The sequence below is a fragment of the Nematolebias whitei genome, chromosome 22, assembly GCF_014905685.2.
Source record: "Nematolebias whitei isolate Nwh7 chromosome 22, NemWhi1, whole genome shotgun sequence".
Lineage (NCBI taxonomy): Eukaryota > Metazoa > Chordata > Actinopteri > Cyprinodontiformes > Rivulidae > Nematolebias > Nematolebias whitei.
In genome coordinates, this window is record NC_056519.1 from 15,036,373 (window position 1) to 15,059,172 (window position 22,800).

Here is a 22,800-nt window from a genome sequence, read left to right on the forward strand (position 1 = left end):
CCCACAAGCCACATGCTAAACCTTTTACATACATTTTTTTTTCCCGCCCAATAAGCAGGTAAACTTTAATGTCATTAGTTATTCTGAACACATACAGACATTTTGAAAATAGTCCTAGAAAAGCAAAACCTAATCCATCTTCCTGTGTCACAGGTCAATTAGAAAATCTAGTTTTGTAAAAGAAAAAAAAAATCACAAGTTTGTTAGTGTCACCAAAAATAATAACTTGATATAAAGGTTCAAAGTTGAAATACATTCTAGTAGCCTGCTGGATGAGCCAGCTTTAATCAAAGTTACATTGTGCTACATCACCTTTCCTCTTCATTTAAAAAATGATTTAAAAGTCTGAACTTTTCTCCAGTTGTCAAGTTCAGACAACATCCCTCGTCTTTGTCAGCTCCCATACTAATTTCAACAGACAGCTAAAACACTGTTACAGCTCTTAGAGCAGTATTCTTTGTTGAATCTCAATAAAGTTGTCAAGGGTTGGACGTAGGGGCTGAAATGACGAGAAAAGCGAGGGATGGAAGAAAAAAAGGAGAGATATGAAGCTAAACAGTTGTACCTATTAACAGGAACGAAAAAGACAAACTAAATGCAGAAAAACAAATTAGTTGACTGGAAGTGGGAAACACTGAACTGACCGTTCTCCCAACATGTGGAGACAGAATGCACCACTACCCTGGGTTCAAAGGTCATGCGAGCCCTGCAAGCAGGAGGATGAGGCCTGGCCAGGGAGGGGGGGGGAACAAAAAGAAGAGAAACATCGCAGCGCCAATGGTCATCATGCAGTTGACAGGCTCGGCTAATGAGGGCGGGACGAAGTGAGGTGTATTGAATTTTTGTTTTTCAGCCGGTGAGGTGACACGGCGGCGTGCGTCGCTTGTGCCCGACTCCGGGGCTGGGCCCCGATACAGGGCAACTTCTGAAAGGCACACACACACAGGAGTGGACAAGGCGGGTGTATGTTAGAAAATAGTGGTCTCGTACTTGGTGTTGACTCCTCTCTTTGCCTCCTGACCAGGCTCCACAATCCATGGCACATTGGCATGTCCCTTCTGGTCCATAGATGGCTGCTCCATCTTGTACAAAGAGAGGAAAAGGAGAGAAAGCAGAAAATAATTTTCAGGTAGGTTCCTTTTTTGTAAATGTTCTGGTTTTAACTGAGAAAGCGAAAGAGACGAAGACAAATTGCATATTCTCAATTTTTGAGAGCATCAGTGTTTTGTTCATTTTGATTTAGGTAGAGTACTTTGAGATGCTCTGTATCTTTATTGTTGTGGCAGTCAGAAAGATTGAAGGAGTGAGGCTAACATCTACAGGTGCTGGTCATAAAATTAGAATATTATGAAAAAGTTTATTTCAGTAATTCCATTCAAAAAGTGGAACTTGTATTATATTCATTCATTACACACAGACTGATTTATTTCAAACGTTTATTTCTTTTAATGATGATTATAACTGACAACTAATGAAAACCCCAAATTCAGAATATTAGAATATTACTTAACCCCCCAAAAAAGTATTTTTAGAAATGTTGGCCAAATGAAAAGTATGAGCATGTACATCACTCAGTACTTAGTTGGGGCTCCTTTTTTTCTGGATTACTGCAGCAATGTGGCGTGGCATGTAGTCGATCAGTCTGTGTCACTGCTCGGGTGTTATGAGAGCACAGGTTGCTCTGATAGTGGCCTCCAGCTCTTCTGAATTGTTGGGTCTGGTGTATCACATCTTCCTCTTCACAATACCACATAGATTTTTTATGGGGTTACGGTCAGGTGAGTTTGCTGACCAATTAAGAACAGGGATACCCTGGTCCTTAAACCAGGTGCAGTTGCCAAGTCCTGTTGGAAAATAAAATCTGCATCTCCATAAAGTTGGTCAGCAGCAGGAAGCATGAAGTGCTCTAAAACTTCCTGGCAAATGGCTGTGTTGACCTTGGACCACAGAAAACACAGTGGACCAACACAAGCAGATGACATGGCACCATCACTTACTGTGGAAACTTGACACTGGACCTTAAGCAACATGGATTCTGTGCCTCACCTCTTTTCTTCTAGACTCTGGGATCTTGATTTCCAAAGGAAATGCAAAATCTACTTTCATCAAATAACTTAACTTTAGACAAGTCATCTGCTGGTGTTGGTCCACGGTCAATACAGTCATCTACCAGGAAGTTTTAGAGCACTTCATGCTTCCTGCTGCTGATAAACCTTATGGAGATGCAGATTTTATTTTCCAACAGGATTATCTGCACACAGTGCCAAAGCTACCAGTACTTGGTTAAGGACCATGGTATCCCTGTTCTTAATTGGCCAGCAAACTCACCTGACCTTATCTATGGGGTAATGTGAAAAGGAAGATGTGATGCACCAGACCCAACAATTCAGAAGAGCTCAAGTCCACTATTGGAGCAACCTATGCTCTCATAACACCTGAGCAGTGCCACAGACAAATCGACTCCATGCCACCCTGCATTGCTGCAGTAATCCAGTCAAAAGGACCCAACAGTTAAGTACCGAGTGCTGTACTTGCGTTTCAGTTTGCCAACATATCTAAAAATATATATTTTTTTTAATTGGTCTTAAGTAATAATTTAATTTTCGGTTTCATTAGTTGTCAGTTCTAATCATCAACATTAAAATAAATCAACTTTTTCATGATATTCTAATTTTATGACCTGTACATGCAGACAGGCCACAACGTAATCCAGTACCTTCCATCTACAATAACTCAAATCTTCCTTTTAGTTGTTCAAGCTATTGCTATAATACACATTTGTTTATTTTGATATTAAGTGACATTTTTTGTTACTCCTTTCTGTGTTTTTTGTCTAATCCATGCTATGTAGTGATATTTTCAAAGTAGGTGACCACAGTGAGTGTAGCATGCATCAGCATCTTTTTTTCTCAACCTGTTTGTATCTTAGCTCTTAGTAGTGACAATTTCTTATATTAATTTCAGATTTTGGTACCAAGTTGAACAAACACTCTTACTAGATAAATTTGCACTAGAAGTTACCTTGTTGGCTGTTTATGGTGCTAGTGAACCATTGGGCCAAATTATTTTTCATCTTTGCTGTACTTGTGAAATAGTGTCTACACAAATTATGCCTAACTTTACTGCTTATCAAGGTCCCAATACCATTTTTTTCAAACCAGCTACACGTTCTTGAGTTTGGGTACTTGCAGATACTGAGTATTCATACAGAGTTAGCACTTTACACAATGAGCTTAGAAACAAATTTATTTTATTAATAACACATCAAGCTGGCGTGGAACGAGGAACTACTGTACTATAACCTCTTTTGGCCTTACTAGTCAACCAGTAAAGGCCCAAGTAGTCACTAATGTTACTGATGTGTGCCCTTCTGGGTAACAAAGGTGCATTTTTAGCTTTGTAGGCAGTCTAGTTCCACTTAGTGAGTGAAAAGACTGACTGCCCTTTGGTTGCACCCTCTGCTTTTTATCTGTACTTCCACTTTTGAGCTTGCATTTGCTCAGCCATAACTGTGAGGACTAATAAATATGTTCAGGAGTGAAACACCATGCTCAGGAAGAAGACTGAGGATGTTCTGGGCTTGAAATCTTTTGATCTTCAATACAATGTGTTCATTTCAATCAGACACAGCAAAAGTTTTAAATACCAGTAAGAACGAATGTGGGATTTAGACGTCAGTGATTCAGTCACACATGCTGTGCACTTGTGCTCCTTTAGTTTGGCTGAGCCACAGTTCACCGTTTCTGGGGTTTAAAACTTCTTCTAATCTGATGCATGTTGCAGACTTTTAATAGACAGTAAACTAACCCCTTCCCACCCCTGCTAGATATTGAAAGTTCCAATTATTATAAAAGAATGGGCAAAAATATTTATTCACAGGTAGCACGATATATATGGTACATGGTAGAAATGATAGAGATCTGTCTTCTACTGCAGTAATGCTGTGTCTGAAGTAAAATCAGAGTTGTCAGTTTAATCGTTACTGTTTATTAGTTAAAAACTGTGCGCAAGTGGCGTTAAAGTCATTTCTTCGAGAGCTAACTACGGCCGGCTTGGTAGTGTTGTCGTATTCGGACGCATGCGCAAGACGCTGTGTTCTAACTTTCGACGAAAAAAAAATTTAAAGTAAGCGTTGGTCAGCTTTAGAGAAACCTGCTCTCTGAAAAGAACGCTGTGTTGTGTGATTTTACTGCGAGACCCTCTGGTCAAAGCCACAGTCTTTTTGTGTCAGCTCTCCATTAAAGCGGAAGGAGACGCCCACTAGAGTGTTTCAGTGTAAAATGCTGCTCTGTTGAGGTTCGTTTCTTAAGTGAGAATACTGGAAACTGTTAACTACATTTCATATCTTTTGCACTACAAGAAAGAAGCTTAATGCTTGATTTGTTTATTATTTAAAAACTCTCTGGACCTAGTAGTGGAATTCAAAATGTATGATGGCAAAAGGACACTATGCTTTTTTAAAATTCCTATTGCAAGTTTTATACCAAAAAATTATCGTTACCACCACCCTTCACAATACATATTGTGATATGAATTTTATGCCATATCGCACATTCAATGGCCTTTTTACAGTTAAAATATCCAGGTGTAAATTTTGAGGCTTTGGTGGTAAATGGTTAAAGTAGTTTTGCTGCATGAAACCAGCTCATTGTAACATTGGTCAGATCTTAAGCCTAGAAACCTCAGACTGTGCTCTTTGCAGTGAGCATGGCATCTTATCTTCCACTCCTCAGCTATGTTTCTATTTCTATTCCGCTCATAAACCCTACAAAACTTTGACAACATATGCCATATGTTTTCCTTGAGTTTTAAATGTTTAAAAAAATTCAATTGTGAAAGCGGACGTACAGCTAGGAAGCAGTGGGCACTGTGCCCATACATTTGGTATCCTACACCCATCTCCAGTAGCTCACCCTACATTTGAAGGTAGTTTTAATTATTTAAGAGTGACATCCCCAGAGAACAGGCAGACAGTAAGATTGCTCCAAACACAGTCTAAAGTACACGAACAAGCTGAGCTTTACTGAGAATATCATGACTTCACATTATTGTAGCTACTGATTCTCTCTCCTTTCACATAGGTACATTTAATGCTACGATGATTTCTTTCAGTCTCCCAACAAAGACCATTGAAAAGTTAAGCTGTCACTCCCTAATTAGTACTGATTCCAGCTATTCTGAAGCTAAAAATTCACACTTGTTCAATAGTAAAGTCAAAATAGACTTGGCTAGTTTCACTGGTAAACAGAATTTGTGTTGCCTAGTTAACGTGTCAAAGTTCTTGATGCTTACCAGTCGGGCACAGTAGTCAGGTATGTTAAAAAGCCAACACAAATATATTAATAGGAAGAGTGTTTGTCCAATTGGTGTAGGAAAATAACACCCGATAAATAATGCTCAAATGTTTTCCATAAGCTCTGGTATAAATGGCAACTCAGTTATGTAACATCACACCCCTTTCTCACATTATGATCAATGTGCAAGCATAATCTGAACCTAAAGGGGGTGGTTTTTTTTTTGTTTTTTTTTTAAAGTGATGTTTACTGTAATTATTAGTATTCAGTAACTTTGCTACATTTGAAAGAGAGCATCAGTAGTTTGAAATATCAGGCAGAAGATGAACTAGTGGGGCCAGTTCCAAAGCAGATTTCTGTTACGTTAAATCAACTTCAATCTCAGAAATGGTATAAGTTCACAAACCGTATTAAAAAACAATGCTCACATTGGATCATTTATATAAAATTTTGAAGTCTATTTCCAGAAAGGTACTGAAACATGCAGAGTACTATCTGAAAAGTAAATCAAATGTGAGGATGGAGTTGTTTAAAGCAGCAGAAATCAACTTTGGTCCTGCTCAAAGCTTTACCTGGATTCCTTTAAGTAAACCTCTGCCTGATGTTCCAAAACTGATGACAACTCCAAAGAAACGCCCGTTTAAAATGAATGGTGGCTGCGTTCAACAGTGGTTTCTTTATTTAACATATAAAGTTATCATTTTACTACTTGAAGGCTCTTTGTACGTGTTTTTAAGTTATTGTCGTTTAGATTATTGTGATTTGAAACAGGATATGCTCAAACTGCATACGTTGTTTAAATTGAAGAATTGTGCTGTTCTTTGACCAGTCTACTGCAAGTTACTGATCATTCCTAACTACACCACACATCCTCCCTTTAAGACGGTGAAATTAGAATGACGGGATGAATAAGAGGGAAATGAAACAATGCTAGAACATCCTAATTTTACATTTTTAAATATTTATGTTCAGTATTCTCCATTGGAAAAGTACAGATTTTCCAATTGTTCAAGAACTGTTTTTTGTTTGGATGCAACAATAAGCACAGTCACATGGAAAACCTCTCATTTATCTGTCCAGGACTTGAGAGAAATTGACACACACCTGACATCACCATCATGTTCAGTAAAGGTGTCCAGCATCAACGTACACAAAACCAAGTAAGTAGACATTTCTAAAACTCAAAATATTTTTCCACAAAAGGGTTGAGGGAAATAATTCCTCAGCACACACTTGTGATCTGCCTGGTTTGGACAAAATTGGGTTAGAAACAAAAGAGCATTGCAACTAAGTCAGATTGAGGTGATTGTTGCTTTGTGTATAGTTATACAGGTCCTTCTCAAAAAATTAGCATATTGTGATAAAGGTAATTATTTTCCATAATGTAATGATAAAAATGAAACTTTCATATATTTCAGGTCTTTAATTGTTTTAATACTGATGATTATGGCATACAGCTCATGAAAACCCAAAATGCCTGTCCCAAAAAATTAGCATATTTCATCCCACCAATGAAAGACAAGTGTTTTTAATACAAAAAACGCCAACCTTCAAATAATCATGTTCAGTTATGCACTCAATACTTGGTCAGGAATCCTTTTGCATGAATGACTGCTTCAGTGCGGCGTGGCACTGCTGAGGTGTTATGGAGGCCCAGGATGCTTCGATAGTGGCCTTAAGCTCATCCAGAGTGTTGGGTCTTGCGTCTCTCAACTTTCTCTTCACAATATCCCACAGGTTCTCTATGGGGTTCAGGTCAGGAGAGTTGGCAGGCCAATTGAGCACAGTAATACCATGGTCAGTAAACCATTTACCAGTGGTTTTGGCACTGTGAGCAGGTGCCAGGTCGTGCGAAAAATGAAATCTTCATCTCCATAAAGCTTTTCAGCAGATGGAAGCATGAAGTGCTCCAAAATCTCCTGATAGCTAGCTGCATTGACCCTGCCCTTGATAAAACACAGTGGACCAACACCAGCAGCTGACATGGCACCCCAGACCATCACTGATTATGGGTGCTTCACACTGGACTTCTGTCATTTTGGCATTTCCTTCTCCCCAGTCTTCCTCCAGACTCTGGCACCTTGATTTCCGAATGAAATGCAAAATTTGCTTTCATCTGAAAAAAGTACTTTGGACCACTGAGCAACAGTCCAGTGCTGCTTCTCTGTAGCCCAGGTCGGGCGCTTCTGCCGCTGTTTCTGGTTCAAAAGCGGCTTGACCTGGGGAATGTGGCACCTGTAGCCCATTTCCTGCATACGCCTGTGCACGGTGGCTCTGGATGTTTCTACTCCAGACTCAGTCCACTGCTTCCGCAGGTCCCCCAAGGTCTGGAATCGGCCCTTCTCCACAATCCTCCTCAGGGTCCGGTCACCTCTTCTCGTTGTGCAGCGTTTTCTGCCACACTTTTCCCTTCCCACAGACTTCCCACTGAGGTGCCTTGATACAGCACTCTGGGAACAGCCGATTCGTTCAGCAATTTATTTCTGTGTCTTACCCTCTTGCTTGAGAGTGTCAATGATGGCCTTCTGGACAGCAGTCAGGTCGGCAGTCTTACCCATGATTGCGGTATTGAGTAATGAACAAGGCTGGGAGTTTTTAAAAGCCTCAGGAATCTTTTGCAGGTGTTTAGAGTTAAGTCGTTGATTCAGATGGTTAGGTTAATAGCTTGTTTAGAAAACCTTTTCATGATATGCTAATTTTTTGGGACAGGCATTTTGGGTTTTCATGAGCTGTATGCCATAATCATCAGTATTAAAACAATTAAAGACCTGAAATATTTCAGTTGGTGTGCAATGAATCTGAAATATATGAAAGTTTCATTTTTATCATTAAATTATGGAAAATAATGACCTTTATCACAATATGCTAATTTTTTGAGAAGGACCTGTATATAACAATAACTGAATAAGCAGTACCACATTTTCTGCCGTACAAGTCGCATCAGTCTAAAAATCTCTAATAAAGCGTGAAAAAAACAAATGCGTCACCGCTGACGACCTGGAAACGTGGGCTGGTGTTGTGCCAAAAATTGATTGGCTCTCAAATGCTGGCCGCGGGAGCGTGCGCGGAAGGACTTTAATAAGATTAATGCTTAAAAACAATTGTTTGCTTGACATTATAGTCTCAGTTTAACTTTTCCTTAATAGATGCACTTTAATGGTCAAAACAACTTCATTTCAAAAATCGATTGGCGGCTGCGCACGAGAGGACCCGCTGTTGCTCCGTGCCTAGATGGCCCTCTAGCGGCTGCAAATGGTAATCTTTAATCTGGTGCAAGTTGGAATGAATAAAAGAGTCAAACGTTGGTCAAAAAATGTGGAAAAAAGTATTAGTCACTTTAGTGTATAAGTCGCAGGACTTGCAAACTTATTGCACAAAGGTGCGACTTATACGGAAACATACAATACTTGCTATTGAGTCCAACATTATGTTAATCTGCAAGGAATCTGTCTGATTCCAGGAGCAGAATTGTCTAAGGCAGACCCAAAATTTTACCGTTTATTTAATTGTCATTTCAAATGGCAGCAACTTAGCACATTTAAACACTGTGAAGACGACTCTGAAGTTTGAATAGAGATTCTATTTATCTATTGGGATTTCCACGTACATTCAACTATAAGGTTCACAGAGAATGGTCTAGGGGAAGTATTCGGTGATCAGCAGTTGTGTGGACAAGAGTGCCTTGTTGATGTAAGAAGAAAATTGACAGAATGGTTTGGGATGAGAAAACAATTGCTTATAAAAATAACGGGTTTTTTTTTTTGCGTAATTTGCATGCCCTGCGACAGATTTATGAATTTTTCCCATATTTATAAACCAATTTTTGGCTGACATATGACAGTTTTCATTCATTCTGACTGGAAAAATTGAACATTACCATTTTCAGCCGCTAGATGGCACTCTAGTAGTAAGGCATACTGTTGTATCATGTAATGGGTAAAAGTGACTATTAATGACCAATTCAAAAAAGTTCAAGACAAAAACAAGTGGACTTTATCGTTTTTGTCTTTTTTGAATGTACCATGTCCTGGATGACTGAGAATCTTCAGCAGCTATTAATTTCACAATTGGCTTGCCATAGACTGCCACCTTCATTCTGATCACTGCCCCAGCGAAATGCAGCTAATTTGACCATTAAAATGCATTTTAAGTAAAAGGTAAACTGTGAAACACTATAAAGTCGAGCAAACGAGTAATTGTTTTTAGGCGTTTCTCTTGTTAAATTTCAAATAAACGCATAACTCATCCTTCTGCGTATCGGCTTTTGAAATACAGCAGATTTGACTATCAAAGTGCATTTATTAAGCAAATGAATAATTGTTAAGTGTTAGTCTTGTTAAATTCTTGTTAAGTCCTCCTGGGCACGCTCCAGTAGCTGCCAATCGATTTTTGGCACAACACCAGCCCACTTTTCCAGGTTGTCAGCGGTGACGCATAATAGGTGCGACTTATTTATGGATTTTTCCACTTTATTAGACATATTTGGACTGATGCGATTTATAGGGTGGAAAATGGTAACCTCGAAGAAGGTGGGCTACAGAAGACCACAACAGGTACCACTTTTTCATCTTAAGAGCAGGAAACTGAGGCTAAAACTTATTACGAAAATTGTACAATAAGATTGGCAAGATATTCTGGTCAAATTTTTTGAAAAGTTTTGGCACTTAAGATCAGTCTGTCTTTAAGCTGAGAGGACATACAGCTCTATGCATTAAATGTTCGATGAACATCTTCCTCATATCATTTTTAAAATGTGAAATTTCTCAGCTGAGTGATCCTCTAAATACAAGGTTGCTGTGTGTTGTCATCCATCTTCTCCTCGATAATAAATCTATTGTTTAGACTTAACATCTCATGAACCGGTAGTTGTACAGACCACGTCATTACTACATCAACAACAGCAGTGGAATGGTTTCAACCTCACGTGCTGCTTTGGTCCACTCAGACATTACATACAATGAGGAGGTGAGAAGGCATCTTAAGTTCCAGCTTAAAGCGCTTTCTGTAAACCCCGCAGATGGTTGTGGGTGAAAATAGGCGTCATCTCCACCACCTCTCAATGCCTAAACGCAGTGAGTTGCTGCAATATAATTGACTAATTTGCTATTTATGTTAACAAGCAATTGAACAGGTGTACTATCCACGATAAGGAAAAAGGTGGACTAGAAAAGACAACCACTTTTTAAAGCAGCAGTTCTAAATATAAATGTGAAGAAAAGGCATAGTAATGAAGAATGAGAAACCATCACTGCAAACGGAACACACAACAAGCTGAATAAAACCGAACCACTTACGCGTGTGGTTTTCTACTTTTCTTAAAAATGTGGAAATGAAGAACAGAAGAAGGAAAAGTGTGGAAGACCTGGAACTGAGCTTTGTGAGGAAGATGGAAGAGTCGAGGGGGTGGAAGAGGAGGGTAGAGAGGAGGCCGGTGAGGGGTGTAAATGTGACCCAGTGACCAGCGGCTGGTGGGAGTTTTGATGACCTATAGGGGCAAAGGTCATACTTGTCAAAGTAAGCTAGATGCAAAGTAAGCATCAACAAAGCAGCACGGCAAAACCACAGCAAAGACACAGCAGCTGCATGGCAACAAGGAAAGGCAACAGCACTCCAAACCACAGCAAAAACCATGGCAACAGCATGGGACAGCAGCATCACTGCAATTCAGGAAAACTCAAGCTGGAAATGGCAATGATATGCCACATTAACCTAGCAACAGCTCTGCCACTTTAAAAACCCATACTAATCAAATAAAAGGGATAGTACTCGTTAAAGAATAAACCACATACAAATACTTGTGTCTTAAATGCAATTTTGTCGTCAAGCCTGTGAGTTATTTGGTTATTGATCGTTTAAAGGTATGCACTCACATTATTATGCTGTTGTCATTTTATACCATAAATTAGTAAAAAGCAGATACAACATTTAGGACTAAAACATTTAGCAAAAACTAATTTTTGCAGCAAGGCAAACAAGAACCAGAAAGCACCTCTTGTGACAAAACGTATTGCACATATCTTGATTTAAGCCATAGCTTTTCTCTTCTTTAACATTAAAACCTACATCCTTTGACTGATTTCCGTTACCAGTTGTTAACCTTTAAATGTTTTCCTTTTTTGAGCTTCTAAAAACATACAGCCTTAATTCTTCCATTTATTGTCCTCTGTTTATCTAAGGTCATGGCAGGTATTCCAGACTTGAGCAACAGTTTCCTGATCCTCCTGGGGGATTTTGAATCTAGCCATCAACAATACAGCTAATATTGCCACATGTCCTCCCGCTCACAAAATATCCTAAAACGTTTCCAATACACAAAAGCTGAGGGGTCAACGCCAAGCTCCTTCTGGAGTTCTTAGGTTCTTGATTTATTATTAAGGCTTGGCAACAGTAGAAAAAAAGTCTGTTCTTCAGCAGAAAGGGACAGGACTCTACAGTAAGACACACTGGCACTGTTTTCAATAGAAGTGTAAACTATTGTATCAAAAAAATTTTCTTATTTTTTTGGGGGGGGGGGGTTGAGAAAATTGCAATTAAACCTATATACTACTCTATAATACACTTATTGCAGCGACAAACTATACTTTGGTTAAACTCGGCAACATCACTTCAGTGTTATTTTACAGATTTATACCTGCCCTGATTTTGTACAACTAAGTTCACAAAAAAATTGGAAGCAGCTGCACTCATAAAATGTAAACAACATAAATATTTACACTCGGGTGTAGAAGGAACTGAAACAAAGCAACTATGTTACTGTAAAGCATAAAGAGATGCCACAGAATGGTGATTATGGCTGGTTGGTGGCAGGAATACTAAGTGAATCCTGCAGCACACCACAAGTCATTAACTCCATGTGCACACAAAGGAATGCAGGGGAGGAAAAAAGGCTATTAATGGTTAATGTAATGGTTGCTGACTCAGCAGACTGTGTGTACATATGCTGTCGTCCATCATCTCTGTAGGCATACAACCACTCACAAATTCTGCGTGCGGTTTCCAATTTTTTTCCTTGGGATGCTCTTTCATCCCCATCTTTCATCTAACTTTACAGAGACCATTCCTCTGATGTCACCACAGTCATCTCTTTCATGGCTCATACTTTACAAATATAAAGATCTAAAATGTGCTTTAAGCACACAGTTATAGCAGTCATGGTCATATGATGCTGGCTCCTTCAGACAGACGCTGTTGAGCCAGATGACGGAGGAGAGAAGGGTTGTGCAGAGTGAATTACGGCAACTACTTTTAATGATTTGAGCAGAAAAAGCTTTGATTTTTCCTGTAGTGGCACCAATTCATTTTACGTGGATTACTGCAACAACATGTGGGAAGATAGAATGCTTGAAGAGACCAATCTAATTCTAAATAGCCCTGCAGACTAGCAGTATCATAACAATCTGACAAAATGAGGATATTCTCCATCCTCCTCAAACATCAACACGCAGACTCTCACAAACCCAGAGTGAACTAGCAGGCCTCCCTGGATCACTACGCAAACAGGCCTCATCAATCAGGCGACGGTGTAAGAGACCACAGGGAGAGAGAGACACTTAACAGATCAAATATCCACACAGACCTTTGCCACTTTGTTCGCTGGGCCAGGACACGCACAAAAAGACAAGCAGCCAGGATAACACTAACAAAGAGTGGAATATGATAAAAATGTGCAGGGACAATAGACTGGAATGGGTCATAATGAGACTGGTTGAAGTGAAAATGTGAGTTAATGGAATGCTGGTTAGTGTTGACCAGAAGTTAATATTAAAATAAAAGTCAAACTCGAGTTCAAGGGTTAAAGAAGCAATGTCAGAAGTGAAAATCCATCCCAGAAGACAATACTCCTTTTGTTTATAAGATTACCTCTATCCTTTGATGCAATTTGAAGAGGAGGATGAAAGTAATAAAAATGGTATTCTGCTAAAGATTTTGGGCACTTCTCCATTTTGTTCACTTTAAGCAGATGGTCTGGAGAACCTCCAGCATGGATTTTCTCTCAGTCGGTGTTAGTGCAGTACTGATGCTTACTGATTTGCGGATGTTGATGCGGGGTTTGGGAACAGGTTTGTTGGGCTTCATATCAAAGCTTTCCGGAAGTGTTGACGACCCGTGGCCACTCTTCCTGGCTTGCAGGGCCAGCTGGTAGGCCACCTCAAAGGCCTGGCCGAGTGTCAGGATGATCTCGTAGGCCAGATTCTAACAAGATATGAAAAACAAACAGCTGTGAGATTACAAAGTAAGTCTGAAGAGCCTGCAAGCCCGGAGTGTCAGGACTGACCACATCAAAAGCAGTAAAGACGTGGCAGTAGTGATGACTGGATTTGAGGTCTTTGGTGATGTAGGCAAACGTTGACAGATCATCTGGATCCTGAGCAGCACATGAAATGTTGCGGATCTCATGCTCTGCGATAATGTTCTGCAGAGAGAAGGGATACAAAGAGACTTGGTACAGAATAATCACTGAGTGCCTCCATGAAAAAAAAAAAAGTATTTATTATTCATCTCCAAACCCTATCATTACAGCACAGTGTTGGTTGAGTTTGAATTTGTCCTCTGGTTATGTCTCTGCAGAACACTCAGACTTTGTTTTTTGGTAATTAAAGCCCATCTCGGTGAATAAAAGGACATCAGAACCCAGAAAGAAAGTTTAAGTTGGAAGTTTGTTTAATTTATAGCCAGTGGGCCAACAAAAATGATTAACAGCATTGGAATAAGCAGATAGATACAAGCTACTGAATATTTTTTACCAGCTTCCTTCTATATCATCACTAATTTATCCAGATCTGGTTTTTTTTGTTTTTTTTGGGGGGTGGGGGGGTGTATAGAGATTGATCTACTTAAGTGTTTTTTGTTGGTTTTAATTTTAGACTGCTGCTGTAGTTTTTAAACCCTTAAATCTGTTATCTAAAAAGTTTTTTATAATTCAACATTTTTTGTTTGAGTGAATGAAGTTTAGCAAATTTTGCAGATACCTTTAAATCTGTGCTTTGACTCAATCTTGTCTCACATGATTACAGATGAATTTTAAATCAACATCCAACTGCCAGGACGTAAAACTTCATGTCAACATGTTCGCCTCTTTATATATTTCCAATAAATTCAATTAGCTCCATGTGGATTCCAGCTGGAGACTTACCTTAAAGACCACTGCTGAAATGTCCACCAGAGTTTAGTTGTGAAAATCACAACTATAGATCAGTTTACTGTAGTCCCTTGCTACTTCGCGTTTTTTTTTTTTCAAAATAATATTGGACATGACACACAATTGGTTGATTGATGGATGAGCTGCACGATCGGCATGGAATTTTTATTTAAAATAAATAATTTAAAATTATTTAGCACCTGCTGCATAATCAGCTGTTCTCTGTGCAGAAGTGGGCGTGGCCAAGACAGGTGGCTCTGAGGAGGCAGAGAGCTAAAATCACAACATTCTGTGCTCTTTTAGAGCATTTAGAAGCATTGTTTAGAATATTGCAAGAGTGTGGGAAGGGTTTAAAATGCCTATATATATATATATAGGCTATATATATATATATATATATATATATATATATATACTATCCCTACTTCGTAGTTTTTCACTTATTGCGGGGCTTTAGGTTAAAGATCCCCTGCGATAACCGAGGGACTACTATACTACTTAAAAGGGATTTTTAGTCATTTTTTACAAGTTAGAATAAACTAGAATAAGCTAAAGGTCAAAAATTGGCTGCACGGTTTGTTTTTTTAATGACTTTTAGAAAAAAAATTACGTCCAGCTTTCTTGCAGATTATTGCTCGTCTAAATTTTTTTGGTCTTTTCTTTTTTAATCACAGCACACAGTTTTAAATCTGTGAAGCTGCAACCAGACATCACACGTTCATGTTCAGTGACCTTTCATGTGTTATTCATCGTAGGCGTAGCTGGAGTTGAGCACGCTACCTTATTGGTGGCATCGATGAACTTCACTCCTTTGTAGGACACCGAGAGCACGATGGTCGGTACTTTCTTCATCTGTTCCGTTGACTTCTTGGGAGTGCGGTGAAAACAAAAAGAGATAAAAAGAAAGAGCAGTGACTTTTAAACTTTGATGTCTTTAAAGCTGAAGGACATAATTAGTCCCACTTTTTTATTGGCAAAGAAAAAAATCAGCTAGGATATCATTAAAAACACTAAGATGAATTATCTAATCTAACAATCTACTGATTACCTCCTCAGTTATCAAGATCAAAAATTATGTAAAGGTCAAATTTTGTTATAAGCTTCTTGAAAAGAGACTGAAATTTAGTTTCTGGACCAAATTAACTGCAGAGATTCAATTTTAATAAGGCTTGAAGCTATATCAGTCTCCTACTGTATATCTCATTACGCACCTATATGGAATATATTATACAGAGAGAAGCAGTGGATTTACAACCATTACCCACCCAGCTGTCATCCTACCTGCCAAAAGCTTTATTCAAAGGTGTGTGCCAAGTCCCTTTTCTCTTGTTTTCTTCTCTCATAATGGATTCCCTTTCAAAAATTCACTGATCGAGATTCTTTTCTATCCACCGGTATTCATCATCTCTATTTTTTTCCTCCTTGCTACTGCATGTCGACCCTGTCAGGATCAGGGACTGCCTTAAAAAATGGACAAAAGCCTTTCCACTTGGCTTTGTTGGCAGACACACAGCTGGGCTTGTAAGTTGGAATTTAAACATTCACGTCAGCCTCCATTATTGTCAAGGGATGGATAAAAGAAGCTATGTTGGGAGCAGGGACAAGTGAAGGTAAAGAAAGAGGTTCATTAACAACACTATAAAAGACTAGGTAATATGATATGCATCTCATTGCACTTTATTACAACCTCAGGGGTGCAAAAGTGTGTCAAGTGAGAATGGAGGAAAGCAAGATGGCCCCTGATGAAGCAGTAAATATAGAGGGGGAACGAGGCAGAGAACAGAATGCTTGGCTCATGAATATTAAAATTGATCTTTACGGTGCAGCAGTTCAGGTTGAGAGGGAAATGAACCCAGAGCTAAAAGGGGAGACGTATTACAGAAAGGATGAGCTGCAAGAAAAGACGGATAACTGCAGTAAGAAGGAAAACTGAAAGCAGCACAAGGGCATGACAAAAGGAAATTAGAAGTAAAAGGTGGATTGTGGAGGATCAAGACTACCATAAAAAGGTGGTAAAAGTTAATCCCTCAATGCACTTAATCCATCACCATGATCGTTAAGGTTTGTCTCAGTTCAAGTGCGTTCAGTCCATGGAACAGTGGCTCAAATTTAAAACAGCTCTGATATGACTAAGAATGAAGTAACCTGCACTCAGGCTGACTGAAAGCAAGGTTGGCCATTTCATTAAGCATTCGTGTCTTTTACTTGTTGAAATCAAATGTACCATTTGACTCCGTATAAGAAAAAAAGAATAACCGGTACATTTCTGAAAGTTATATTAGAATAGTAATTATTGACTGCATCATAAGTGCAGTGTGCTGAAGTTGAGCCTTACCCGCATCTTGGCACAGGCATCTTGTGTGGACTCTGTCCCCCTCAGCTCTTTCACCAGCATAGAGCCAAGGTACTGTAGAAAAGATATAAACAGATTCTGGGTAAATACACGTTCAGATAAAACGCAATCAGTATTGGATGTGACTGTTTACGGAACAGCACCAACAAAAACGTGAGCTTTAGGCTGTAAAGTTTGTTAAAGGCAGCAGAGATGTCGGAACCAGACTGAGTTCAATGCTTCGAAAAACTGGTCATGACCCACATCAAAGCAACCATCAACATCAACGAGGACCTTCACCAGTACGCATACCGTGAGAATCAATCAACAGAGGACGCCATCTCCTCTGTGGTCCACACTGCTCTCACCCACCTGGAGCAGAAGGACTCCTACGTCCGTATGCTCTTGGATTCTATTTATCATCATCGGTCATTTGGGACAACATTGGATCATTCATAGATCCTCACTGAACTTCTGGAGTGAGTTTGCTGCACTGAAAGTAAAGGGGCTTAATAATATTGCACGCCCCACTTTTCAGTTTTTTATTTGTTGAAAAAGTTCGACACATCCAATAAATTTCATTCCACTTCACGATTGTGTCCCACTTGTTGTTGATTCTTCACAAAAAATGTAAATTTTATATCTTTATGTTTGAAGCCTGAAATGTGGCAAAAGGTTGAAAAGTTCAAGGGGGCCGAATATTTTTCTTAGATCTTATTATCGTTTTTCTTTTACATTTTATTGTTGGATGTAACTGGGACCCTGTGTACATAATTTCTGAGTTGTCATTTAGGTTCCTCAAACCTAAACAGTGAGTCAAACTGTAAATTATGTTTTTGAAGCAAACTAGTAAAGCTGGACCTATGCTATTCTCCAGACAAGACGAGAACTGACCTACATTCAGTCTGCAGATGGACTTTAGTGGACAGGGACAGTCCTCCGTCAGCTTTCAGTGCAGTTTGGATGAAGATGGCTGATAAAGCCCTCAGAGAGTTCCTCAAGTCTGAACTGACCAGACACTCAGTGGAACATTATGTTTTTGTACCATTGCTGCCTTTGTCTGGGTCCAGGCTGCTGGCAGCTGTTTCACTGCCACTGGTGAACCTACTTTACACCATTAAGCCATAACATTATGACCACCGATGGGCAGTGTGAATAGCAGAGCATTTCTATGTATGAAAGTTTTTTTCTGAGCCTACAATAAAATGGTGTAAAGTGAAAATATCAGAAAAAAAAAGAATTTGGATTTTCTTCATGTCTGCCTCTTCACTGAGTATTCCATTAATTCGTATGAGCAGTGTTTCTTTAAATACATGCAGTGATTACAGCCACCTTGAAAGGCTCCCAGAGGTCCATTAACACTGCTGTCTGGCAGATCCTTCTGTCTGGATGTGACTTTACGCTATCTGATTTAATAAAGGAGCTACTAATGTTGACTGTGTTTTACTGTTTATGTCAACATTAGAGCACTTAATGGTTGTGACACTCAGCACCCTACGATGATCACCCAGCTTATAGAAGGAACCTTAATCCCTAAAGGGGAAACCTAACATGGCTTTTAGTGAATTACATGCAAAAGATTTTTGGTCTTATCTGTTGTAACTTTACAGCAAAGGACTTGTATGAAGGATTTTTAGTATTGACCTGGTTACTTACAGGCTAATTAGATTGCTGGGTAACTTTATTATACAGTAAATGCACATATTTTACAGCGGCCTCTCTTTAGAGGAGTCTACTCCTTGATTTATCAGACACTCTAGGTCACTTTGTCTTGAAAGTAGCGAACAAGATTTCGGTAGATTTTTTTTAATTATTATTTGTTATAACCTCAAAATACTTATTATAGGCAACAAGCAAGCCAGCCAAATGTTTACATTATAACTGATTCAGGTAAATTATGAACAAGGGAACTTGGTCTCAGATTGTTTAGGTTGGTGTAGACAGGGTGCTGCTCCCTCTGCTGATTGAGCTGCTATCTGCAGGGCACTAAGATTATTCTTATTTTTAGTAATTGTAATTAAAAACATAAATATGCTTGTGCATCAGATAGTTTTACACTATCAGTGTTGAGATCTTTGCTGGAAATGATGAATAGTGTGGTAAAAGGGTATTAATAATGTTAGCATCCCTGCAGGGTTTATGGGAGATGATTTTGGGCTGTGCTTGTAATTCAGAATAATAAAGTTAAGCTGTTATCCAAGATGGTGCTAAAAATGTTAAGGAGGGTTGTGCTTCTTACCAACCATCATCTTTCCAGCATTTAAAACAACTATTTCTTCTGCTTCCCGTTCCATCAGTATTTAATCCATCCAATTCATCCAACTGCCTTCACATTGTCAGTATTCACACCGTGCGCTCAAACTGCCACTCTGTTGAGACTCTGACTCATTTATCTCACTTTATGAGCTTTCTTGAGGCTGCTGTACCAAGACGGAGAGCACGGAAGATGTTGTCATGAAAACGCCACTGTTTTCTCTGGTGGCCCACCTATTATTCATTACTTCAAACAGCCCAAACACATTGAAGTCCATCAAACTGTTAGAAGCGGGATAGTCCAAGCTGCTGCCATCCAGTCTTCTCCTCACTGCCTGCAGTAACACTGAGGCAGGTACTGGATTAATCTAGCTGTCTTGTTTGTAAAGCAATGGAAGTATGGTGGGTCAAGTTCATGTGCCTGCCTCAGACAAACTGGCATGAAGAGGGGAGCAATGTTACGTAGCACACCACTCCTTACTACTGTATTTTCTGGCCTATAAGCCACACCTTTTTGCCCAATTTGCATACTCTGACTTAAACGCCGAAGCGACTTATTTATGGATTTTTTTCCAATATTTATAAACCAATTTTTGACAGAGATCTGAAAATTGTATTCATTCTGACATTGAAAATATTGAACACTACCATTTTCAGCTGCTAGATGACACTCGAGTAGTATGGCATGCCTTGTGTCATGTAATAGGTAAAAGTGGCTATTAATGACACAATTGGCTTGCATAGCCTGCCACCTTGGTCCAGCTCCGGGATAATGCTTTCATTTCATTTCATTTCATTACGCTGCACCGCCCCGGTGAAATGCAGCAAATTTGACCTTTAAAGTGCATTTATTAAGTAAAAGTTCAACTGAGACGCACCTTTACTATACAGTCGAGCAAACAAATAATTGTTTTTAGGTGGTTATCTTGTTAAAGTTCGAAAAAATGCACAGCGAGTTGTCCCTCTGCGCACAAATAATTGTTTTTAAGTGTTAATATTGTTAAATTCTTGTTAAAGTCCTCCCGTGCACGCTTCTACGGTCACCCTTTGGCAGCCAATCGATTTTTGGCCCACCGGCCCACATTTCCAGGTTGTCAGCGATGACGCATAATAGGTGCGACTTACACGGCGAAGCGACTTATTTATGGATTTTTCCAAATTATTAGACATTTTTGGACTGATGCGACTTATACTCTGGTGTGACTTATAGGCTGGAAAATACGATAACACTGCTGTTACCTGCTTGTAGTTATCGTTTTGGTTTTATTCTCCACCAAACACTGAAAAGCAGCAGCTTTACAGTGCATCTTTTCGGTGTCAATACGGTGCAACGTCGGTGTGTAAATATTGTAGCAGTTGTGGTTTTAGTCATATTTTGTGCAGTAGGAGCAGCACAAAATATTTCTGAATATTTAGATACACGAGTGCATCCAAATTATAACAAATATTTATATTCCCCTTTCAATATTTCTTAGTGGTGTTCAGTTTTTTCTGCAGCGCTCGTCTTGCTTCAGGTGTACACAGTAAGCATTTCAGTCTGGATGCTCCATAAACCTATGTATAATGTTACTATGTACCTATTGTAACCTTTAAGATAGAACAGTATATGTAGTTGAATAAATCTTAATAAAACATCCCAATGACAAAATCAATTAAATCTGGCCGTTTGATGTATATACATGTCGCTGTATTCTCTTAATCTAAAATGAAAAGGCTGAACTCACATAAGCTTCGTAGTCACAGGACTGAAAGATGAGCTTCTCCGGGTGATGCTGCCAGTACTGCACAGGGGTGGACGAGGTGGCCTCGTTGGGCGGGCGCAACGTTATTGGCTCACACCATTCACCTGCCTGAAATCCAAACCGTTCACACATCAGGAAACAGCTACATTCTAACAAGTGTTGACAGAATAAACGCCTGGAGGACTTGATTTGAGGAACACCTAAGAGAAATTTAAACTAGTATGACATTCTCAGCTTGTGCAACTTCTCGTGTGAGCTGAAAACTCTGCTTCTGCCTCCTGAGCTTTATTTTCTATAAACATCAGAATTAAATCTGTTTAAATTACATAGTTCTCAAACATCTGGGGATAAAAGGTTAGCTTGCATTTCATTACTTTGTAATTGAAATCAGATTTTATAGCCTTAAAATATTCACGTATTTGACTGTTTTTATTTTTCCAGAAAGTCGGTGAAGGAATGTTAAGGAGGGGGTTTTCAACACACAAAGATGTTCAGTAAACATCTCCAGAATATATTAAGTCTTAAGAAACAAAGACAAACTAAAGCAGGTTAAATGCTGCTGATTTGAACTTTTATTAATTATTTGTTATGGCCTACTTTAAAACCCAACAGATGGGTGTAAAGGTTGTGTAGTAATTACTGTTTGGGAATTTTTCCTCCCTCAAAACAAAAAGATGACCAGCATCTAACAGACCTAACGATAATAATAAAGTCAGAATGAGGGAAATGACACGGGGAGAAGATCCTTCCTGTGACATTATCTTTCTATTCCTGCCAAGCTGAGTCACTGGTGCCACCTCAGAGTGTTGTTTCTGGAAAAGAGGAGATGCACGAGCATCTAGGATCCAGCAGGATAACTGAGTGTGTGCTAGTCTGCAATGATGAGCTTTGTGTTTCACGCCGAGACACAAAAAGACCCTAATCAAGCTCAATCACAACACAGCTGCAGTGGTGGATGTTTGCACACGTGTGGGGACCTGAATTCTGCTGCTGTCACTGATTACAAGTCACACAGTCTTATTTTGCATTTGAAATAAAAACATTTTCGGAAAAACATATTTATTATGTCTATTATATTAAACCTATTACTCTATATACAAATATATACAGTATATATATATATATATATATATATATATATATATATATATATATATATATATATATATAGTTGGATATTGGATTGTTAGTTATTTTAATAGTGCCTTTGTTCTAAACTGCTTCTGTTTACAGTAGTAAGTTTAAAAACATGCCAAAATGATAATGACATTTCATACTGTAAGTTATGGTTACTACCCCCCTGCTTCCTGCCTCCATTCATCCCTCTCCTCCCATCCTCACCATGCTGACTTGAGCCATCTGTCGCTCCAGCTTGGACCGCGGCACGTCCTCAAAGTAGTTCTCGGTGCTGCGCTGCCTGCGCCGGGCGTCCGCCTGCATAATGAGGTGCTGGACGTCCAGAGATCCACCAGGGACCCCCGCTGTATACGCTGCCTGGCCGACCGAGGGGCTGAGCTGTGGAGGGGTGTGGTTTCCCCCGGGCTCCTGGAAAACACGAGCGCGATAGAGAGGGTTCATTCATCATTTCATATTGTGCCACTGCTACAAGCTCAGGCAGATGCAACATTTTGGTTTCCAGCTTCCGTTTCAACGTGAAACAAAAGAAACGTGTTGGTGTGTGTGTGTTCATCACAGCGCTGGATCCTCATCCACACAGTCAGTTCAAGTTAAATTATTGGTGAGCTTTTTACACAAATAATAAGGATCATTTAGGAAGTTATCTAGCAGGATCTAAAACATTTAAAAGAAGAATGATTTTCTTTATATTGAAGTTTTAAATGTACTTATTTTCTTGACATTTTTGATAGAACAGCTTTTCATCCACACTGAAGGATGCTGCATCTTGTACACATCGTGGACTGAGCAGTCGCTCTGCTTGATTCACAAGTTGTGTTCATATTGTTGAAGTATCATTGTGAATTTAGCAAAATACAAGAATAATGAAAGCAGAGACCATACAAATTTCTTGGGCGACTGGTT

General features: G+C 39.2%; 1 protein-coding gene across 2 annotated transcripts in view; it reads right to left on the reverse strand.

The window, feature by feature from the left end:
* Positions 1-808: 808 nt before the first annotated feature.
* The window catches only part of anks1b (ankyrin repeat and sterile alpha motif domain containing 1B), a 291,174-nt gene continuing 269,182 nt past the window's right edge, over positions 809-22,800 (reverse strand). The window contains exons 21-27 of one of the 2 annotated variants that reach the window (XM_037695743.1): positions 22,102-22,305; positions 20,743-20,868; positions 16,769-16,840; positions 15,214-15,297; positions 13,570-13,707; positions 13,320-13,487; positions 809-1,082 (exon numbers count right to left, since the gene is read on the reverse strand). In XM_037695743.1, coding sequence (XP_037551671.1) covers positions 969-1,082; positions 13,320-13,487; positions 13,570-13,707; positions 15,214-15,297; positions 16,769-16,840; positions 20,743-20,868; positions 22,102-22,305 — 906 coding nt within the window. In that variant the 3' untranslated portion in view covers positions 809-968. Of the gene's footprint in view, positions 1,083-13,319; positions 13,488-13,569; positions 13,708-15,213; positions 15,301-16,768; positions 16,841-20,742; positions 20,869-22,101; positions 22,306-22,800 lie in introns of both variants that reach the window. The other variant, XM_037695742.1, reaches the window with a different exon arrangement.